Source organism: Silurus meridionalis, chromosome 6 (genome assembly GCF_014805685.1).
Source record: "Silurus meridionalis isolate SWU-2019-XX chromosome 6, ASM1480568v1, whole genome shotgun sequence".
Lineage (NCBI taxonomy): Eukaryota > Metazoa > Chordata > Actinopteri > Siluriformes > Siluridae > Silurus > Silurus meridionalis.
This window is the reverse complement of record NC_060889.1, coordinates 22,884,318-22,908,763: the sequence shown is the minus strand read 5'-3', so window position 1 is coordinate 22,908,763 and position 24,446 is coordinate 22,884,318. Positions and strand designations below refer to the sequence as shown.

The following is a 24,446-nucleotide window of genomic DNA, read 5'->3' as shown; positions in this document are numbered from 1 at the left end:
AAAAGTAGACACTTCAAAGATTCGAATAATGTATTGCTCTTATCTGTACAATCAAAAGAGACAGAGTAATTTAAGTTTCTTTAGGCATTATGAGGAAAAGAAAATGCCACAAAATGCGTCGGCGTGTTTGTTGAACCCTGAAGGTTAATTGTGTTCATCATGGCGGATTTTGGTACTGATTTGAGATTAGCCGCACCAGTAAAACAAATTTTTACTGATTAAAAATTAACTTTCGGTGGGGTTTATTTTATTTTTTTATATCTGAGTAAAGAAAAGATGTGATTAAATGTGTGTTGGTCTCTTTTATATTTATTTATATTTTTATCTAAACTGGTCAAACAGAAATGCCTGCTGCATTAATCAATTAATAAGGAAAGTGCCGTTAAAATGAATTTGCATTTTGACAGCCATACTTAATATATTAATACAAAACGAATTTTGTTACCTAATGAATGTATCCAGGCTGAGCAACCATCATATAGAACACAAGCAGATAAAAGATCAAGTGATCAGAAATGTCTCTGTTTTCAGTCATGTTTGTATCTCTGACTCCCTCTGTCTCACTTCTGTTAGTCCCATACTGCTTGTTGCCTTTTTCCTTGCTCATTGTTAGCTTCATAAACTAGCCTACATCTGTGGTGCCTGATAGCCAGAAAAGTATACATCAGTGGTAGATGAAAAAAGCCATGCAACGACAGGTAATAATTTGATGGGCTGAAAACGGCACGCAATGAAAAAACAAATGTTGATCATGTCACCAAATAGATTAAAACTAAATGAGCCTGGTTTGAAAATTTAAGAAGTAGAAAGTACAAATATTTGTGTAAAAATGTAGGGTAAAAGTAAAAAATAAATAGAAACAATTATTTATACTTTATTACTTTCCACCTCTGTAATTAATCTAAATAAAATGGATAATGCAATGCTGAAGCTGTTGTTGAATCACTTCTTATAGTTTTGTAGTCTTGAGATTCTGATGGCAAAAAGTACACATTTGGTTTTTTTTTTTTCAGACAAAAATCAAGATGCTCAGCAGAAAAGCCAGTAAATTTAATCTTAGTAAAGTTTGACGTTGCCATGGGAACAGCGCTCGAGATATCAAAAATCACTTCGCAATTTATCATCTACAATGTCTCGGCATCATGTTGATTATGTTTGGTGTCAATCGCAAGAATATCCTAGGAGAAGTATTTAAAAGGTCACCACATGCAACTGTCAAAAAATCCACCGTTTGTGAATGACACACTTCGTGGCGCCTGTTGATGGCGCTACGTCCGAGATTCACAATATGCACATCGATGCGATCGGAATCCTGGCCAAACATACACACCACGTGTCATCTGAATAAGACATTTTTTGCTTTAGATATTAGACACTCTTTTTAGATATTGTTCACCACGTTTGATGTCAATCGCATGAATTCCCTAGGAGGAGTATTTAAAAGTTCACCGCATGCACTTATAAAACAAACCAAAATGGCTGACTTCCTGTTGGGCGTAGCTCATAGTTTAGAGGGCGAAAGTTGTTCGGGTCGATGAGATCTATATGCGTACCAACTCTCGTGCATGTGCGTATGTAATTGCTCGATCTGTGCACGAATGTTTGTTTTTGAATTACAGGGGGCGCTACAGAGCCCCCCTGCCACGCCCGTATTCCAGCCTTTGTCCGGCCCTAGTGACAAAGGACTCTGACGTGTGTGCCAAATTTCAAGAGTTTTCGAGTATGTTAAGGGACCTCTAATGACCAATGTGTGTTTAAAAAAATAAAAAAAAAGAATAAATTCTAAGGAAAACAATAGGGCCATTCTGTCCTGCTCCTCGGTGCTCGGGCCCTAATAATCACATTTTACAATATGTTTCTTGCATATGTCATATATGTGTAATTGAACTAGTGGAAAGTCTTGTAATAATAATAATAATCATAAAAATCATAATAATAATAATTCATCATTATCATCATCAAATTATAATGACTGTTTTTTTATAATTATGTTCACTGACCTGTTTTTTCAGAAAAGCTTATCTTATAGGTGTTGTCTCCCACTTTTTCCACTTCTCCACACTCTCCTCCTCCAGACTGCCTCCTGATTGTAAAATAATTTCTAATCTTCTTTATGTCCCCATCAGAGAGGTTGTTTGCCTCAAAAAACACAGGATGTTGATAGCCTGACATATTGAAAAAAATTTACTATAACTTCTACCGCTTGAACATTTCTCACGCAAAACAGGAAGTAAAAGTGGCACAGCAGCGTTGATTACTTTCACTTTCAGTCTCTTATTTTTGTTGTCTTCTCCTCCTCCCCCGCCGGTGGCTGCGAGTGGCTACATCCTGTACTGTAATGAGACACTTTTGAAATTAACTTAAAAATTAGTAAAAAGCTAATGTTGGAATCAATTGCGGCTGTTGTGAATGCCCACACAGCCGGTATATATATGTATATATATATGTATATATATATATATATGTATATATATATATATATATATATATATATATATATATATATATATATATATATATATATATGTGTGTGTGTGTGTGTGTGTGTGTGTGTGTGTGTGTGTGAGGGAGCCTCATTAATATTGATAAGAAAACCTGATTGCCCGGTGACGCATCTCGGCTCTGAAGTTTCAGGTTGCAAAACACAACTATTTGCTGATATATATACATTTGCATCTCAATAAATTAGAATATCATTCAAAAGTTTATATTTTTATAAGATTTATTTGAGTAATTCAATGCAAAAAATTAAATTTGTATATTATATAGATTGATCAAACAGAGACTGATAGATTTCAAGTGTTTATTTCTTTTAATTTTGATGATTATTGCTTACAGTTAATAAAAAAAAAACAAAATCAGTATCTCAGAAAATTTCAATATTGTGAAAAAGTTCAATATTGAAGACTCAGCTAATAATCTACACCTGCAAAGGTTTTCTGAGACTAGTGTCTCAGACTGACGCATCCCTTGTTTCAAACCAATCCTAAACCAGAGACAACATCAGAGGTGTCTTATCTGGGCAAAGGACAAAAAGAACTGAACTGTTGCTCAGTGGGCCAAAGTCGTCTTTTAGATGAAATGAAAGAAAATGTTGCATTTCATTTGAAAATCAAGGTCCCAAAGTCTGGAAGAAGAGAGGAGAGGCACAGAATCCAAGTTGCTTAAAGTCAAGTGTAAAGTTTGCACAGTCAGAGGTGGTTTGGGGAGTCATGTCATCTGCTGGTGTTAGTCCACTGTGAGTGCATATATAGTAAATTAACATACTTTCCAGAAGGCCAACAATTCACTAAAATATTTTTTGAGATACCGATTAGGCATAACATTATGACATTATGGCATTATAACATTATGACAGGTGAAGTGAATAACAGTGATTGTCTCTTAATCATGGCACCTGTTAGTGGGTGGGATTTACTAGGCAGCAAGTGAACATTTCTACCTAAAAGTTGAAGAAGAAAAATGGGCAAGAATAAGAATTTGAGCAAGATTGACAAGGGCCAAATTGTGATGGTTAGACGATATGTAAATAAAATATAAATGTAATTTAAATTGTATTTGATGAACCTTTCAGGAGAAACAGGTTTGTTTGTTTGTATTTAACAGACATCAGCAACTGAAATATAACATATAACATAAATTATTTATTATTAATTAATATTTAATTTGTAATCACAAAGTTCCACAATCATAAAAAAAAAAAATTAGTGTACAGTGTAGGATTAAATTAATTTAAAAAATGTATGATAAACTGTAAGCACCTCAGTGACACCAGTAAAGTATGTGTTTTTATTATAACTGATTAAATACAGGAGAGATGATCAGTGGTGCTGAATTTTTACATTCATCAGTACAATTAGGACTAAGGAATGGATAAGGTTTCTTAGTGAAAATCTGACTAGTGTAAGAGTAGATATGAGATCTAGAGTTCACATCTTAAAAGGAAACCAGACTTTTATCATAATCCACAAATACCCATGCCTTCTCCACCTTCTCTCTCAGTGTGAGGGGGAAAGAGGGATCAGAAAGAGCTTCATACTGATCCTCATTGTACAGTATCACAGTCCAGAATCCATTCTGAGGTCTGCATTGAATCCTTCATTCCTTCCTGTTAATGTTCTCTCTCACAAATCCTAATATCCAATCAACTTTCCCTCTGACCTGCACCTCGTAATAAAATCTCCCTGAGAAAAAAAATCTGCTTTCCAACAACTCAGGGACAAATTGTAAAACTCATTGTCACTCTATATGTCACTTGTTTTCCATCAGCAGACAGGCTGTGTTATGGATGAGCAGTATCAGTATCCAGAGTCACATCCACTAAGCGAAACATACAGTGTGTGATGTGAGTTTGCAGGTAAAAAAGATTAAATCACAATTTTTTTGTATGAAGTGAAAAACTTATTGTAGGGTACTGTCAGAGATATATAAAATGTTTTATTTTCCAAAAATCTACTACAGTGATTCATTTGCAATTTTTATTGTTAGGAAATAAATTGAGCAATAAAACATGAGAGGAAAATTTCAGAGAATAAATTTAATACTGAATGGGTCAATCAGTTCAGTGAGAGTCTTTAGTGATAAATATCTGGTAAGTTTTAGCTTTCGGAAGAGAAACGTGACTCTTTTTAAATGCAGTATTAATTTTAAATTAGTTTAAACTTGATTCATTTGCAGCCTGAATTTGATTCTGTTTGAATTTCAGAACTGACCTGAATGAAAAAACACTGAAAAAATATTTTAATACAGATACTAGAAAAAAAGAATCTCCAAGCATTAAAATATAATTTATACTATTTAACATTTGTGTTTATTGCTCAAATGAATTTAAATGATTGATATTATCCAGTTGAAGAATTTTCATCTCGACATACCACCAAACAAAACATTATATGCTTTCACTCTCATCCGAAAACTAACACTGCTAAATAAATAATAATAATTTACTAATTTACTGTACTAGAAAAAAGGGTTAAAATATTTGTAGAAAATATAAAGGTGTAAATCTGCTGTGTGAGCTCTGGGCAGCAAACTCTTTACTCAATATGGCTATAAAAGTGAAGACATATAAAGCATGTATACATGCAGTGACGGGCGGTGCATTTGGTACCTGGGCCTTAAGTGGGGACTTACACGACCTAATCCACCTCTTAATACCACCACTATCACGGCGCAATTATAGAAACCATCAATAATGTACAAAAACGCAATACAACAATGTGTGGCACTACAGAGAGAGAGAGTCATTTCACATATGGAGGGTGAATACCATTTTTTCTAAAGCAAGAAACCCAGTTAAGACAACTCCAAACCTCTACACTACAACCGCAACGGCACGGCATATATATATATATATATATATATATATATATATATATATATATATATATATATATATATATATATATATATATATATATATACTATAAATGAAAATGAAATCAATTTAATCGAATCACATAATGACCTTATAACATTATGACCAGTGAGTGAATAACACTGATTTTCTCTTCATCGTGGCACCTGTTAGTGGGTGGGATATATAAGGCAGCAATTGAAAATTTTTGTTTGCAAAGTTGATGAGTTAGAAGCAGGAAAAATGGGCAAACGTAAGTGTTTGAGTAAGTTTGACAAGGGCCAAATTGTGATGGCTGTTCTCAGTCTGCAGTGGTCAGTAGCTATCAAAAGTGGTTCAAGGAAGGAACGGTGGTGAACCGGCAACAAGGTGACAGGCAGCCAAAGCTCAGTGATGCACGTGGGGAGCAAAGGCTGGCACATGTGGTGCCAACAACTCAGATTTGATCTGTTCCAATTGTTATTGTTACAGGCATTCCTTACCTGACAACTTGTTTGGACTTCTGTCCAAACAAAATACTTCTGTCCAAACCTGTCTAAATGTGATCTATCTAGTTTCTAGATGATTTCAAGTAAGCTTGGTATGTTTTTTAAGATGATTAAGTATTAAATAAATATAAATATTTAGTTAGCAAAGCAACATCACTGATATACTTAGTCAGAGGTATGCACATCCTTCACTTAAGTAAAAGTACAGATACTCATGTTCTAAAATACTCTGTTAAAAGTTGAAGAACTGAATATCCATTTTTTTTACTTAAGTTAAAGTAAAAAAGTTTGGGCTCTGACATGTACAGGTAGTAGCCATTACTACATTACATTACTACTACCTGCTTTAGTGTCATACTGGTAACTGGACCTCACATCATATTAGTAATAGGGTTGTCAAGCCATTAAAATCTGCAAAATAAGTTGCGCTTAATCACAATTTATCGCAATTGTTGTGAGAGAAACTGTACCTCTTCTAACTTTCATACCAATTACATAATTAGAGAATATTTTCATTCAATGTTAAAAAAAAAAAGAAAAGTAGACATTTCAAACTCTCTATTTATATATTTATTATGTCTGTGAGTCAAGTATTCACTGAGATTCAGGTTGCTTTATTTGTGTGTCTTAAAGAGAGATGACAGAGATGGCAGAGAGCGCCCCCTGTATGCATTCTTTATATTACAAAAGCACAACATTCTGCTGTTATTGAGTGTATACAAATAAAAGTAGACACTTCAAAGATTCGGATAATGTATTGCTCTTATCTGTACAATCAAAAGAGACAGAGTAATTTAAGTTCGTTTAGGCATTATGAGGAAAAGAAAATGCCACCAAATGCGTCGGCGCGTTTGTTGAACCCTGAAGGTTAATTGTGTTCATCATGGCGGATTTTGGTACTGATTTGAGATCAGTACCAGTAAAACAAATTTTTACTGATTACAAATTAACTTTCGGTGGGGTTTATTTTATTTTTTTATATCTGAGTAAAGAAAGGATGTGATTAAATGTGTGTTGGTCTCTTTTATATTTATTTATATTTTTATCTAAAATGGTCAAACAGAAATGCCTGCTGCATTAATCAATTAATAAGGAAAGTGCCGTTAAAATGAATTTGCATTTTGACAGCCATACTTAATATTTTAATACAAAACGAATTTTGTAAATTTAATCTTACTCCAGTGTTTCAGAACTTTGTTTCACCATGGGTTTTCCCCCTTACGTAACAGGCAATTTATCTTGATTGCTTACAAGCAATACAAGATGCAGCTTTGTTCCATCTGATGATAGTGGGCTTCCAGTCTTCACACACACACATACATAATTACATTACACATGGTCACATCTTCTTCATGTCTTATCTTGAGAGTAAAACCAAAACTGCTTTTAAAATTATACAATCCAGAATAATCTCAGGGATCTTTGGGTTGTATACGTAAAGCCAAACAGTTCATGATGGAAGGGATCATACACACTGGAACATCTTCTCTTTTGGCTTTTTTTTTATGGATGAACTACAGTATTTACGATAAGAAATAACCAAGGTACAGTAATATGATAATATTATTTACATTATTTATTTACACTTACAGACATAAACAGAAAATAATGATTTGAAAAAACAAAAACAAAATCCAGACAGACTGGATAGTAAAGTCCTTCAGATCTACTGTAAATTTTTTTAATCACGTGCCTGATCACAGTCTCAGGTTTTTCATTATCCACAATTTTTGCATTATGAGTCCATGAAATCACAGAGCACCCCAAGCACCTCAGAAAAGAAGTACAGGCACCATGGCACATTGTAGAACAGAGAGCTGAGCTCAGAACCAAACTCCATGTCAAATTTTGGTGAAATGTTCTAAAGTTGGTGATTTTGTAATTTATGATGACTCCTTTAAGTCTTCAACAAGATATTTCTCATGTTTTAACAGGCATTGGTAGAACTCTATTTGTAATTTCTCTCCACCTTTTTGAGTAATGTTGAAGAGCTGTCTCTTTTGCTCATACTCTGTTGGAGCTTGTAGAATCATGTCATATTTGTGGTGCCCAATAAACTGAAGCAGTTCATCAGCAATGGGTTTCACTGCCACAATTCTCTCAATGAGCTTGTTGTGGTTTTTCTTCAGAAATTGTACACCTGAGTACAAAAAAGCAGCCCTAAAATTAGTAATGGAAGCTCAAATGCTTACAGTTTATCATATTAGATAGCATTTTTGTTACATAATCGAATTTCCAAAATCCATAGTTTTTAATGTAAAAACAAGTACATTATTTACAGAATATAAAGAGACATTTAAACATAATGTTTAAAGGCGTTAAAAGTTGAAAAGCTTGCTTATTTCCCCATTAATACCTACAGCTTTATTGTTCTGGCATTTTCTGGTTTAATTATATAGCCACTGGCATAGCCAGTAATTCTCTAGTGATTAAGCATATGTTTACTACAATTTGTACTCTTAGATGACGTTAAAATTATTTGTATTGTAAAAAGTTTTAAACTAAATACTTCAGACTTTGGTTTCTTCATCTAACTGTAAACCTGCACACTTGTCTTGTGCCTGAAACTAATCAGACAATTCAAAATCTCTTCAGATGACAGTTTCCAGTTTAGTTTAGAAGAGGGGGTGTGATGCAAAGGCTACCTGTGAGAGTGTGTGTGTGTGTGTGTGTGTGTGTGTGTGTGTGTGTGTGTGTGTGTGTGTGTGCGTGCACAACAGATAGATGAGAGAGATGGAGCGAGAGAGATATTTTATAGCTAAAGATATATAGAAGTACTTGAAATGTATTACTCTTTTATTACTCTATTATTCTCTATTACTCTTAATTCATATCATATTATAAAATAAAAAAACTATGTATGGGTATCATACCTTCTGCATCTCCTCTGGCCAGTTGGACTAATTCAAAGAATTAGTATCTTTCTGTTCTCTTTATTTGTAGATGATTTTCCTTTCTTTCCCTTTTGAGATTTCAGCTCTTGTTTTTCTTTTCTCAGTTGATATATCTCTCTGTTTTTTTCTTCAAGTTGTTTTCCAAATCACCAATCTGTTTCTGAAACGCTTTCATCATTACATGCTCTTCTTGTTTGGACACATGCTCAAGCTGTTCAGTCTTTTTGTGCTGGACAGAGGTTTGCTGTTTCATTATTTTTATTTGACTTTAAGATTTGTATCTGTTCCTCTTTGGCTCTCAGCAAATCCTCTTTTTCTTTCAGCAAACATTGTAGTTCCCTTATCTCAGCATTTTTTGATTCTATTACATAAATACTTGAATCCACACATTTAGACAGAGCTGTAATTTTGCATTCCATTTTACTCATAAGTTCAGCCAGCTCCTGATGCTGCAGTTCAAGGTTTGGTTCCTTCTTTCCCAGAGCACAAAATGAATGTCCTGCTTATATACAATAAAGTCCTCAATTGATTCAATTAGATTTCTGTTTTGCTTTCCACACATGCATCTTACAAAGTAGTGATATTTACACCTGTTAATTATGGTTTGTTTTCTAGCACTGTGATAAACCACAATTTTTTGTCCATCCACTGAAACGGTTAAAATGTGCTGGGCAACGCTATCACCCAAGATTTCTTTTAATTTCTCTTTTGTTGTCTCTGCAGGTATAGTGTTTGTACCAACAACCAGCATAATTACATTGGGTCCATCCACAAATGACTGCACACTGTCTTTAATGACTGGCCAAAGGTGTGCATTCTTCTGAGAGCTTAAATCTGCAGACCAGCCTGGAACACGAGTCACGACAATATGTCTGTTGTTTGTTGTGTATTCCTCCTTTAAGTAATATGTTTTAGATCTATCGGTGAATGTGAAGGCTTTCTTTTTAAGAAGAGCATTCCCTACTGTATTCTTCCCAACTCCATGATGTCCCATAATCACAACTGAGATCTTCTCAATAAGAGTTACTGCTTATAAAAAAACAAAAATAAATTTGTCATTAAAAATAACTCCTGGAAGCTGGAAAATGATGCATGTGATTGTGGAGAATTATGACTACAAGATACATATAGGGGTATTTGGGGGTAATTTACCTTCATCAGTATCATCTAACAAGAATTGCTGATCATCTGGCTTGGCTGCAGATTAACCAAGAAAAAAACAATATAGTAAGTTTTATTCCATTTAAAGTCAGCAGCTTTTTACATGGAGCAAGAATCTATAAAATATGTGATACTCACCTGCTTGACTTCCCATATTTTTACTGAATAACTAAAGGGGGAAAATCCACAAAGCCAAGAAGTCAATTCATATCTTACACTGTAACTCCAGAAGTAAAGACTGTTCTAATCCTTACTGGTACTCATCAGGGTAAACTGATAAATATGTATTGTAAACTTCAGTATTTTCTTTAGTTGGGCAAAAGAAGTGTAAACACACAAACTATGGCTCTAGAAAAGTATTGTAGTATCACTTTTAAAATTACACACACACACACACACACACACACACACACACACACACACACACACACACACACACACACACACACACACAGCTATGAAAAGACACTTAATGGACAAGTTTGTGGAAAGTTTGTGGACACCTGACCATAAAATTTGTGTGTGCTTTTTTTACATCCTATTTAACTTTTAGTCTCTATTTGCTGAACATCCACTCTTCTGGGAAGATGTTTCACTATAATTTGGAGTGTGTTTGTGGACATTTGTGCCCATTCAGCCAGAAGGCTTTTAGTAAAGTTAAGTACTGATGTAGAGTGAGGAAGCCTGAGGTTTGTAACTTACCCAAAAAATGTTTTTTTGGAAATCGGAGCTCTATAGCTGGCAACAAAATATCTTCCATTCTAACTCCTTTAAAGCATATCTTCTTGGAGATAACATCTTCATGGCTTTGGGCATAGGGACAGTATCATGCTGGAACACGAGTCACGACAATATGTCTGTTGTTTGTTGTGTATTCCTCCTTTAAGTAATATGTTTTAGATCTATCCGTGAATGTGAAGGCTTTCTTCTTAAGAAGAGCATTCCCTACTTTATTCTTCCCAACTCCATGATGTCCCATAATCACAACTGAGATCTTCTCAATAAGAGTTACTATTTATAAAGAAAACAAAAATAAATTTGTCATTAAAATGTACTCCCGGAAGCTGGAAAATGTGATTGTGGAGAATTATGACTACAAGATACATATAGGGGTATTGGGGGTAATTTACCTTCATCAGTATCATCTAACAAGGATTGCTGATCATCTGGCTTGGCTGCAGATTAACCAAGACAAAAATAATATAGTCATTTATATTCCATTTAAAGTCAGCAGCTTTTTACATGGTACAAGAATCTATAAAATATGTGATACTCACCTGCTTGACTTCCCATATTTTTACTGAATAACTAAAGGGAGAAAATCCACAAAGCCAAGAAGTCAATTCATAACTTACACTGTAACTCCAGAAGTAAAGACTGCTCTAATCCTTACTGGTACTCATCAGGGTAAACTGATAAATATGTATTGTAAACTTCAGCATTTTCTTTAGTTGGGCAAAAGAAGTGTAAACACACAAACTATGGCTCTAGAAAAGTATTGTAGTATCACTTTCAAAATCACACGCACACACACACACACACACACACATTTATTTTCTTCGACACACAAATCACTGGAAGTGAACAGGAAGTGATACTGACTTAAATGAGAAGGTATACCAAGTTTAAATGCATTAAAAAACTACTGTCGTTTTAAACATAGATAGGGTGCTAATTACATGCCACATTTTCCAAATGGGAAATTTATAATTAATCTTGTACAAGAGCAGTTATGACAATATTTATGATTGTAATACATACATGCATACACTTTTTACACATTTTCTCTTTGAATTCATTAAACTAAAAGCCTTGTAGCTGTACTTGTAGACAGCTTTTTAAAGAAAGAAATGTCAGTGTATCATTTTGATGTTGATGACTTCAAACAGAGTGTTGATTTTTTATAATAAACATTTTAATCATCATAAATTTACTTTGTAGTAAGTGTAAATGACAGTTTTATATTAATTCACTCATTCCAATGTTACAGTTTATATAATCATAACTGTTTATTCCAGGAGGTACATGGTAGATGGTCTACATCTGCAGTCCCCAAACATTTTTTGCAACACTGAACAGTTTCAGTTGTATACAGTTTTTACTATTGTACATATAACATTATTTACTGACTAAGTTAATTATTACTTATATAATTAAAATGTAACTCAACTCACAATAATGCAGAATCAGTCTGAGGCATAGATGCATAGAAAAAAACTGCAGCTAAAAATTAGAAAGAGTGCCGGACATTGACATAGGCAGAAGTGTTTCAAAAACAAAACACCCTGCAGACTGTAAAAGTAAATAAAATGGAAATAAGAGGCTTTTTATTTTATTTTAAATAAGAGGAAGTTTTTATTCTTTCACACTTCCTGATACCAAATGATCCACAGCCTGGTACTGATCTGCAGCCTGGTGTTTGGGGACCCCTGGTCTACATAATATAAAACCCATAATAAAGGGGAATAAAAGGGTGTTATTTCCATAAAAGCGCATTGAATAGTTGGTAAAGTAAGGTTTTCTGTTCAAAGATGTTTGTTTACCAATCTTCAGTGTCAGTGCTTTGCAGGAGTTGAAACGTTTTCAACACAGGTATCAGTTCCTTTTTACATGTAAATTGCACCAGCTATCATTTATGCAGTAATTTCAGAACAATCTTCATGTTTTTCTGTCACTTCAGATTAATGAGATAGTGGAAATGTAATGTATGTAAGGAATTAAGCTTCTCTGTCCAGGACAATTGAGCCTTGCTGGCATTTCCTAACATTTTATATAAACTAATTAAAACACTGTCAATTAATAATAAAAACATAAAAATCTTTAGCAAATCTCCATGGTATCAAATGAAAACATATGTTGAAATACAAACACAAAAACTACTTAAAATTCCTAATTAGTCCTTATATGTATGCATTACATATGTTTTGGTCTTTATGCAGCTATAGTAAAAGGCATACCCAAAGTCAGATCACTTCCTGCAGCTTCCTGTAACAATCGCTGACCACTAACTTTATTTAAGTCACACACAGTATATGGGCACAGATTATTATAAGAATACACACTATTCCAAAATATCACATATCCCCTAGTATTTATAAAGATTTATTTATTTATAAGTTCTAAAAGCCATAATATAATTTATTATTCAATTTAAAATGAGGAAATCGCAACAAAACTGAAGACATTGAAACAGTGTGGAAACATAAACATGAGCTCTGCGTCTTACCTTAATTATAAATAGAATATAAAAACAGTCCAGAGACGTAGTCCTGCTGCCTTTTCCTTTCCTTTCAATGTATTCCCTTCTTATTGTTTGTAGTTGAATCTCAGAGTCAAGTGAAATGTAAGATAAAAGTTATATAAAAAAAAATAATAATAATAAAAAAAGATAGCCTAGTGGGCCTTTTTTTATTATTATTTTTTTTTGTACAAATATGTACCAGGTGTTTTGGCTAACAACATCAATAGTCTTCATCAAACAGTAAGAGTCTAAAGTAAAATTAAAAACTAGTTAAAATGGGGTTAAATTTTACTGCGGAAAGTTGGTAGGTTGTCACGTCTGCATGTTTACCACAATAAGAACTTGTTCTTTTCCTGTGGGGTGGAGTTTAAATCTCTTTTACACCCACAAGGGTATCATTTTACTTCAAGTTACTTTAGATCAGGGGTCTTCAGCTAAAATTGCTTGAGGTCCAGTAAATAAACCCTCCTCACCAGCTGAGGTCCAGACAATTTTATACCTAATAACTTTTTTATTTCATTTTTAAATGCCCAAAAGCATGCTAGCACCCTTCATTTGCTTAGCCATCTAATATTGCAGTAAAGCAGTAGGTAATTTGCATTCACATTACTTTTGCTAGGAATTCTCGAAGAAGGCGATGGTGATGTGATGAGGATGCCCGAAAAAGATGATTAGTTTCATTACTGTATCCATTAAATTCAGCATAATCTTCGGACAGAGTGGAGCACAGAACAGACTGGTGGATAATACAGTGATCCTTCTAAGCGTTAAGATCTCTTTTATGGCCAGTTACAGGTCTTCTCCTCTAGTGTGTGTTGTAAGTGCTGTAACACCTAAGATGTCCTCAATTAAATCTTTCTTCTCTGCATAATAAAATCTGATGTATACCACAAGCTGAGCATTAATATCAGTCAATTCATCAACTGCCAAAGCTATGCAAGGTGCAGTCTGAATAGCAGCATCAAGTTGTGCCTGCACATCCTATGCTAATATTTCAGCTCTTCTTGTAGCTGTTGCAGCTGAAAGGGGTGTTTGTTTACTTTTTTCTCTCAGTTCATATCTTTCCAAGTGTTTCACATGCAGCTTCCATGCACTCCTTAACTATTTCCCTATCTGTAAAGGGCTTGTTATGTTTTCCCAAAATCCAATGTATTCTCGGTGAAGACTCATATGCTTGTTTTTGGGCTGTGAGTGATTGAGAGAGAACCCGTGTAGATTGCTCGTACTGGGCTTTGAGCTCATTAAGTTTCTTCAAAGTGTCTATGTTTAGTTTCATAATGGCGTTTAATGTTTCCACATTTGACAACCACAACAGAATCCGAGCAAATAAAACACACATGCCTTGTACAGCTCAATGCAGGAAGAATAAATGAGTATTTTTTCACCCATTCATCACTTTTGACTTAACCTTGATGATTATATGAATCAGGATTCACATTCCATGAAATGCAACAATAGCTGTAGTCATGTATGATGCTTGTGGGTCAGATTAACATGGGTATTTTGAGTTGTGAGATGTATTTACATCATCCATAATAGTGTATGTTCATAGTCACTGTGATTTACAATGTTTGTTTATATAGTTTTATTAGTTTTAGTATTAGTTATATAGTATTATTAGTAAATAGACCCAGGTACATTAGAGCCTACAGATATCTCTGGTGGAGATGAATTATAAACTTGCTTGATACAGCTAAGGCTAAGTAACTTTAGTTAGTAATTCATGCAATAAGTTCATCATTATATAAAATCATTATATAAAAAAAAGATTTGCCAAAATACAGATGAAAATTATTATATTTTCAGATTTAATGCCTTTTTACTATCTTTACTGTCAAAGAATTTGGTCTTTTTTCCATTTGCATTTTGAAATATGATGATTGTTTTTTGAATGTGCTTTATTTAATATCCAGCTCTCTATTATGCTTACATGTTTTTCAAAAAGTGCAAAGGCAAATAATGTAACATGTTGCTTGCTCTAAGACATTTTTCGGGTTTAAAAATATACTATAATTGTTTTTTTTAGTTAACATGAGCATTATAAAGACAGGTCCTGTCCCTCTTTCACAGGACTTTATGGCTTGATGGTGACCTCCACCTCCCCATACACCTGCCTGAGAGCAGCACAGTCCAGGCTGGCCATCAGTTTGGTGGTTCCTGCCCTTCGAGGACTGAAGCGCTCCGTCCAACTTATCGAGCTGCCTGGACCAATTATTCTATAAAACACACAGATATACATTTCTTAAATTGCTGAGGGGAAAACTGGATGTTTGAGTGCATTCCTAGTTTGGAACTACATGAATATAAATATTATTTTGTTCATATACATGCATTTAATAGAGAACCAAACTAGTACCATGCACCTGAAGCCTTTTTGAATAATGTTCTGGCCTTCTGATATAATTGATTAAATGTAGATTTTGTTTACCTGTACAGTTTAGTATTGATTGACATGATGCCAGAGCCCTCCACACGCACATACACATTTTCCAAACTGAATTTGAAGGGGTTAGTGAACTCCACTGTCACATACATCTCTTCAGACACTTTGGCAGAACCAGTAACCTAAAAGAGAGAGAGAGAGAGAGAGAGAGAGAGAGAGAGAATAAAAAGGGAAAATACTTATTATAATCATTGCAATTAATAGAAAAGTTTTAATTCTTCCCAGGGAGTTTAAAAGACTGAACTTATTTGCTTCAGCCTTTACAAAATCACAATCTTTAATAAAAACATTCTGCAAAACATGACATTTAGATCTTTATGTACACTTCTGTTAAGCTTACCCAAATGTCAGTTTATATGTAAATAATATGTTTAATTATAATTAATTAATAAGATAACGAAATAATAATTATCTTAAAAAAAGTCTTTTTTGTGTAAAATCAACAACTCAATTGTTTTTTTATTCATAATTATTTTGATCAAGTGAGTGCAACATACCTGCACAGTAAGTTTGGGATTGTGCACATTGACAACCCTCATGGCGGTTATGATTCGCCCTGTCTCCTGCACTTTCCCAGTAGCGATGAAGTGCAGATTCCCCTGTTCCACCAGTTTACTCTGATAGTCCTCACCGCGCACCACAACTTTTTCGGTTTTATCTGAAATTAATTTGAGCCAGGGTATGCATAAGAATTTTTTTTTTTCATTTTATGGATATATAGATATTTAATCTAACAAAGTTGAAGTACATTTACAGCATTTGGCAGACGCCCCTTTTCAGAGCAACTTACAACTGAGCAGTTGTGGGTTAAGGGCCTTGCTCAAGGGCCCAACAGGGGCAGCTGTGATTTGAACTTATGTCCTTCCAATCCAAAGTCTTAATTACTGAGCTGCCTCTGTCCCAATTGATGTTTGTGAATTTCCGTTCTATTATTACAAATACTCATTTTGATGTTAAAAAAAAAGTGTTAAAATGTATTTTACAAGGTATGTAACTTAGACAAAAGTAAGAAGAGAATCAAAGACAAGCTGACAAACACACACACACACACACACACACACACACACACACACACACACACACACAAACAAAAAAACACAAGCCCATACTCACTCTCCTGCGGCCCCAGTTTTACAACTGGAGTTTCGAAGATGACCTCAGCACTCGGCACTCCTGTATAGTAGACCACATTACCACTGATGTAAATGTCCAATACACGTTGCTGACTGCTGCGATTGGTAAATCGCAACTCCAGGGTAAAATCATCACCCCGCTGCACCTCCTGAGTAACAATCTCTACCTCCACATCTGCCTGAGACACAACAGCCTTCTCCCGCTGACAGCCAAATTCCTCTGCTTTTTCCAGAACCCTGCGTTCCTCTGCAGTGCCTACAGAGAGACAGAGAGATCTGTATTATGGCGGTTATTGCCCTTTAAAAACAACTTGTATTTGTTTTTCTATAACTGCAGTGGACAAAAATTAATCATGATCATGCAAATTGTATAGATCACTAGTGTTTAGGCTCACCGACCTTCAGGGAACTTGTAATTGTTGATGATATCTCTCCTCCCTTTATCCAGTACTGCTTTGGTCAGCACCATGCGGCCCACATAACTGGTGTTTACCTTCACTGGTTCGAGTGTGCCATCTTTGCTTCTAATGTAGTACACCAAGTCACTGTTCACCTTAATGGCATAATTAGTCACAAACCTCAGTTAAAGTGGAAATGTATACATTATTTACAACTGTACAAATATAAAAAATTATAAATTCACCTCTACAACTACTACTGCCATAATAGCAATCATAATAATACTAAAAATCATATGCATGCGATTAGTTTACTTTGTAATCATGGTTCTTGGGGTGACTTTTGAGTAGTTCTTTTTTCCACAGTTTTTTTAACACTGCATATTTTCTAGCAGTCTATCATCAAATTATTTGTAATTATCACAATGCTAACTATTGATTTTCTGAAGTAGGTGTACTCAAACTGGATGGAACTGGGTGAGCTAACAGTATGCAGGACATTCTCCTATATGAACCATGAGCAAAGAGGAGATGACACTAATTTACTCACCTCTGCAAACACAAATGGGGCATCAAAAGGATAGCAGACTTGACCATGTTTAATGGCTGCCACAGATGCAGGTCCACAACGGTACATACCTGAAAAACAGATACAATCTCTAAAATACATAAAGACTCATGAAGCAACTTGCCCTCTGGAATTGATTTCTTTTCTCATAAACTACAAACACTCTGCTGCTGGCTGCTGAGATGTTGTGATATGGCACCTTCTACACTCTTTATTTGCCGATCTGAACTAAACATTGTTTGTGCTGCCTTTTGCTTCTTTATCTTAGATTTATTTGCATTTTTGATTAAGCTTCATGTTGGTGTAGAAACCTATTTAATCTGTCTCAGGACTTTTCACATATACTCATGCCAAATATTCTGTATACTATTTATGCATTTAGCATTCACTCTTATCTCTGTATGATTCTAATCATATTGATTTAGAATCTCACTAACACCCAAAAGCAAATGGGTTTTCTTTTAAATCCTCATTAAAGATTCTTCCTTAATATAATCTTAGGGAGTTTTTACTTGACACAGACACATCCGGCTTGCTAATTAGTTCTAGTAGATTTAAAAAGTATTGGTTGTCTGTAAAGTATTGGGGCAATGGCTACTATTAACAGCAATCTGCAAATAAAACTGAACAAAATGTTTACATATATTTTTATTACTTGTACCTCAGTGCTTCTGCAGATGCATAAGTGTGCATGTGAATAAAAGTGTCAATGTGCATAAAATGTGACACCAAATCACAGTTGAAAATAGGTGAACTAATCAAAATTAGACGGTGATAACATCAAAATAAACAATACAGGAGCAAAATACCAGAATATCCAGGTCAAAATAAAAAAACTGTTTAGATGTTAAAGCTGGAAAGACATTGAAAAGTATTAATTGTTTCTGAATAAAAAGGTTGGTTGAACACCAGTTGGTAGGTTAACTAGGAAGTATGACTGTTAGATGAATCTGTAAAAGGTTGTGTACTGCATTTAATTGCTGACATTTGTGGTGATGATTTTTTGTGTGTGTGTGTGTTTATACCGTCACTGGTCTCCTGTGGTGTAGCATCCACAACCTGCCACCCCAAAGCCTTCAGGTAGATCAGGTCTGGCCATGAAGCACTCATTCCAGCAATGATAATTCCTAAATTAAATATATACCATAGTGTAAATTATTCTACATACATGCCTTTATAAGCTATTATGGCTTTAGTTACAGTCATCTAAACAATAACAGGATGCATGATTTGTTTTTATATATAAATATGGGGCTGACCAGATGGAGTCCTTGGTGTGATTTCTGTCCACTTTGCCATTTTCATCCAATATAATGTCCATCTTCAGGTTTCCATTGTTGTCGTGAGCAGAGAAGAAGTTAGTAACCACTCTGCTAGGGATACCCAGGCAGCGTAAAACTGAAACAGAGTAGAGGTATCACAGATTTAACTTTTAAAAGAAAAACTATTAAATTAAATATCAAATAATTAACCAAAAAAAAAAAAAAAATTATTCATATATATATATATATAAATTTATGAAATGATAAAATATATAATTTAATGTACTACTAGTACAAATAGGCAGAGATTTTTTCCAGTTATTTATTTAAACAACTAGGTAGTATAAGCATAAGTAAGAAGCACTGTGTTAGCTGTGTGAGACCAACCAGGCCAGTAGAGGGCAGTAGAAGCATAAGTATTCTTACAAGTATTAAACACTGCAGCATAGACCCAACACTGAGCATAACCAACTGATTGTCCTCGACTTCCAGCATAGTCCAGGAGGATCTCCACACTGCCTGTCCAGGAGGTGGGTGCCACACCATACATGTAATCACCACTCCAGTTTCCCAGCAGGACTCCATCATCATCACGTGAGTTCAGCTATAAGGACAAAACAAGATATAGATAGATAGTTTGACAGACAGACAGACAGACAGACAGACAGACAGACAGACAGACAGACAGACAGATAGACAGATAGATAGATAGATAGATAGATAGATAGATAGATAGATAGATAGATAGATAGATAGATAGATCTATTTTATAAACACTATTCATAATTAACATTTTGTATCTAAGAAGTTGTGGGGATAAAGCATAAAATTATTTAACATCAAGCCACATCACTACTATTCCAGCGGACCCTATTTTGCTAGGGTTGTCTCAGTATCTCACCATAGCTGAGCCCTTCCTGCTGATTTTGATAGGATCTCCACGGTTAGTGAGAGGCATTTCAGCTTTATCCAAGATAAACAGACACGCATCCAGAACGCCGAACTCAAACTGAAACAGAATGAGATCAAATATCAGCCCATAGGTTGTGTGTCACTCTGACAAGACAGTAAAATTATAAGTAACATTTTTGCAAAATTGGCTAGTAATAAAAAATAAAAAAAATGTTTATACAATAAACAATCACAACCACATCATGTTTCTTTCTACTATGTCTAATTTAAATGTAATTGGATTCTGGAGGGTGTACTCTGCTTCCTTTAATTTTGGTTAATGCTAAATTGCCTTTTTAGTATTGCATCTTTTGTACCTGTCCATAGTTCCAGGGACGTTCAGACACGTCATCGTACGCGCCATGATAAATGATGCCCAATTCATTCATCACACACTCCTCCCTCTCCTCTTCATCATCCAGGTATACAGTGTCACCTATCATGAGAATTAAAAAATGCTGGACATTTCTATAAAAGATATGCAAGCTATAATGTGGCTCCTTGTAATCTGAGCTTTGCATGGTGATGAGAAAGTAAGACATAAATAATTGTTTTCCTGAATGTTAATGTTTTATTTCCTTTTATACAAAATCAATTTGCCAACAATTAAATTCATTAAAGAAAAAATGATAATTACTAAATTATGTATTGTACTATTTTATTTTTCATTTTATCTTTTTTTATTGAATGCAATGTTATAAAAAATCTTTAAACTACGTTTTCTGTTCAAATAAATTTGTTATAGCACTAATAAACAGTTCCCCCACCAGCTTCTTAAAATTTTCTGTCTTGGTTTTAATAAAATGCCTCTTTTTATGCTGCAGGCAAAGTCCTCCATTCTGAAGGTTTTCTTGTGTTGTGGCATGAAAACATACAGCTTTGCTTTTAACAGTTATAAAGTGCTGAACCTGGAGAATTTTCTTTACAATTGCTAAATAAATACATCCTGCCAGACAATTTAAATATATCAACAATTTAACACTTTTTAAAATCTACTAATGTAGTGCATTGTAGTAACACATTTAAACACTTTATATAAACCAGTGATTTGCCTTATATCTAGAACTTCTGAACTATGTGAGTTCAGCTTTGTATAACATATAAGCAGACCTGTTGACCAGGGGTTGAAGATTATATACGTGTCCAATGTTGGGTCCCTCCTAGTCCTCCGAATGCCATATGGAGTGACCACAGCAACATGCATCCTGTACTTTCCCACAATGCAGTCGGGCGTGGGGGTTATGCCCATGGTGACAACATTGTCTGAGCTCTCTACTATCTGGCCACGCCACACACTCTGCCGCTCCGCAGTCGGGAAGACAGGGATGTAGGTTCCTTTACTGTACTGTGCTCCAGCACCTAGTGAAGAGGAAATCATTTAGAAATTATTCTTGCAAACACTTTGGACCTGAACAATGGACAAAATAAAACTGCAGAATCAGGGTTGATGATCAATGTTTTGATATATGTAAGATTTTTCTTATTTTTTAAAAAAGTTTTATTACATCTTTTGGTGAACTCCAGGGACTGTTGAGATTATTCTTTTTGTAAGATTTAGAAGACAGATGGTCAAATAACGCATGCATAATAATAATAATAATGCATGAGTGTGAAACCGGAGTGTTTGGTGTCATTCAAAAACATTTGAATCATAATATTTAATATAAAACCATTTCTTCCTCATCTTTTACATTTTTTAAAATTAGAATATAATCAGGCTGCTTTAAAAATTAAATTTACTTTAAAAATTCATGAAATCATGATGAAATTGCAAATGCAAGTACAGTCCATACACAAATGCTCGATTTCTCCAGCATTATACGAATGATCGAATTAAAGTTAAGTGAATAACATGTAAAAAGAGGAAACACTCCAGAGATGAGGAAGCAACAAGAAGATTGGGAAGGAACCACATGGCAATGTTTCCTGCTCACTCACTAACTCACATCAACATTTCGTTCTCGACTGCTATGTTAATGCCAATATTTCTCAACACATCCTCAGCACAATGTTATGAAAAGAAGAAGATGGTAAATTGCTGTAGAGGAAGTCAGATTTTCAATTATTCAAGCCAAGTACATCTCTGAGACATAGTTTTGAACAGTACAGTGCAAGATGTTTATTCCGTTTGAGAATGTCTTAGTTATGTGCATATGTGTATGTTATTGTATTTTTTTGTACAATAAACTGTAAATGTAAATTTATGAACAATCTTTATAAGCAAGTCTGAAAAAGGAGGGCATTTTGGTTGTAGAATGGCCAAACCAGGGTATTGACCTTAAATCAACTGAAATGTTCTGACCTAAAAACACTGTTAAAACAAGATAATCCAACTAATTTGGTAATTAGGAATGGCCCAAAATACTCTCCTCAGCATTATGCCAAGCAGTTGCAGAAACATTTGGTGGCAATTGTTGCTGCTAAAAGAGGATCTAGATCTTACTAAATTCAGTGGTTCGCATTTTTTTTTTTTGCTAGTACTGTGAATAATTACACAATGTGCCCAATCAAGACTGATTGAAAATTAATGTTTTTGTTTGTTTGTTTGTAGAAACTGCATTTGTCTAAAATTCTGACATAAATGAAGCTCAAAACACTTATTATGAATAGCTATGGATTCAAACTCCGCCGGGTTCACAAACTGTTTTACATACCAATAGCAAATTCAATAGCAAACTTGTCCTTTCCAGGATTGAAAGGACGGTTGAAGGTGATTTTGATAAGGAACTCCTGGGCCCGGCGTACGATCAAGTTGTCATTTGAGTAGAGGTGTGTGTGATGCCTCTGCTTGTTCTCCTCATATGGCTGTTTGAGCATATTGACATCCCAGACATCCAGATACTCTGTGCAAATGTGCAAAAAGAGAGATTATGAACATTTATTACTAGAAGAACTAACTTAGAATTAGATCATTGTGTTGTTATATGAGGTAGGTTATTATACATCTTGATCCTGGATTGAATTAAACATTTACAGACATCCTTTAGGAAGAGGTTTGCAGAAGCATTTTACTGCAATCACCAGGAAATAACTCAGTATCTCAAAAATAATACTTAATACAGTACTCGCACTGCCCAACGCTGCCTCAGATCCTCCATCACTGCTCGACTGGTACCAGAATAAAAGGTAAGTATAATTCAAGGCTCTTCTTTGTTCTGGCACCAAGGTGATTAAATGAACTTCCCATAGATGTCCAAACAGCGGAGTCCCTGGCTATCTTCAAGAGACGGCTGAAGACCTACCTCTTCCTGAAATACTTAAATTAGCACTTTCCAAGTTTGCTTTGTAAAAATCAACAGTTGTAGTCTGATTTATCTTATGTTTGTAATCTAGTTTAAGAGTGTAGATTTATTCATTGCTAGAGATTCAAAGCACTTTTGTACGTCACTCTGGAAAAGGGCATCTGCTAAATGCTGCAAATGTAAATGTATGTGAATGTAGTATTTAGCAAAAAAGTTAAACTTTTGTAAAACTCTAACCATAAAACACATAGCTACCATAAAACACACTGTGGAAACATTTTTCTGATAAGATCAGGGATAGCTTTCTCTGCAGCAGCTATCTCTGCCACAAGAACTAAAGCCTCTTTAATCAGAAGGAAGCAGTAAATGAGTGGTTTGTCTGGAGGAAACATTAAACAACTCGGCATTTTCTGCTGGACACACTGGTCAACCAATTAAAAGGATATAGTCTTCATGTAAATTTGTCATTGACAATTTTTATTGTGATAATTTACAGTTTAATCATTAATCCCACACATTAATCCGATTTGCCAGCATTAAATATAGTATAGAAGATGTAGTGCTTATATTTATTGGCCAAATAAATGGCAAATATAAGTCTGTTAATCAAGACTCCTAACCTTCACCCAATCTATAGATAATAATTTAAAGTTAAAAAAAACAGTTTTTATTTTTATGGGGTGGGGAATGGCTCACCAGTAAGCGGTGGGGGACCTCTAGGCATGAGCATGAAAGGCTCAAACTCTGCGATCTCTTCATATTCCCGTTGGAGTTGGAGATTTTGCCCACTCTGCGTCCCTGGTGAGATGCCTGTTTGGGGCGTACAGCAGGTGTGATGGGCACCTCCGTATTCTCAGGGGTCTCCTGATCAGTCATGGCTGGTAATAAAAAAGTGCTGAAAATCACTTACACATCTCCAAACAGGACATAAAATAGCTATCAAATTTCAAAATAACAAGCAAGGTACTAATTTTGTAATGATGATATTGTACTCCTAGAGGTTTTAAGCTTCATTGTTTCCTCGTGCCTTTCTTCCATTCCATCAAGCATAAAAGTGTTACACTGTGCTTTTTTAACACTTCAAGTAAAAAGAAAATCATCTTATATGGAGATCTTTCTAAAACACTATTCTTTATTTATTTATCCCAGTGTTGCATTTGATCAAGGAAGCTGCACATAGCTGTGGCTAACACAAGTGTCACTGGTGACAAACAAGCTCCTTATCACATCTGTGTCTTAATCAACTCAAGCCAAAAGTTACTCTGCAGAGTCAGCAAGCATGCTTGTGCAATGATAATTTTTTTTTAAT

The 24,446-nt window shown here is 34.7% G+C and overlaps 1 protein-coding gene and 2 long non-coding RNA genes across 4 annotated transcripts; all 3 read right to left on the bottom strand.

The window, feature by feature from the left end:
• Nucleotides 1-7,577: 7,577 nt before the first annotated feature.
• Nucleotides 7,578-10,734, bottom strand: LOC124386806. Its single transcript, XR_006926014.1, has 4 exons — nt 10,038-10,734; nt 9,891-9,935; nt 8,718-9,764; nt 7,578-7,984 (listed from the first exon to the last, which is right to left on the bottom strand). It is a non-coding gene; the product is annotated as an uncharacterized LOC124386806 (long non-coding RNA).
• Nucleotides 10,735-10,754: 20 nt separating this feature from the next.
• LOC124386807 lies at nt 10,755-13,517 on the bottom strand. 2 transcript variants are annotated; one of them, XR_006926016.1, is made up of 4 exons: nt 12,074-13,517; nt 11,177-11,207; nt 11,030-11,074; nt 10,755-10,910 (listed from the first exon to the last, which is right to left on the bottom strand). It is a non-coding gene; the product is annotated as an uncharacterized LOC124386807 (long non-coding RNA). The 2 variants fall into 2 exon arrangements; XR_006926015.1 differs by having other exon boundaries at nt 13,126-13,517.
• An 888-nt stretch (nt 13,518-14,405) lies between these two features.
• LOC124387013 (coagulation factor XIII A chain-like) lies at nt 14,406-24,014 on the bottom strand. Its single transcript, XM_046851103.1, is given in 16 exon segments — nt 14,406-15,356; nt 15,569-15,705; nt 16,081-16,241; nt 16,697-16,972; nt 17,116-17,269; nt 17,665-17,753; nt 18,708-18,751; nt 18,753-18,809; nt 18,942-19,080; nt 19,371-19,548; nt 19,846-19,953; nt 20,213-20,331; nt 21,006-21,254; nt 22,550-22,738; nt 23,834-23,896; nt 23,899-24,014. Coding segments are annotated over 16 exon segments (2,220 nt in total). The 5' UTR covers nt 24,014; the 3' UTR covers nt 14,406-15,214.
• Nucleotides 24,015-24,446: the final 432 nt, after the last annotated feature.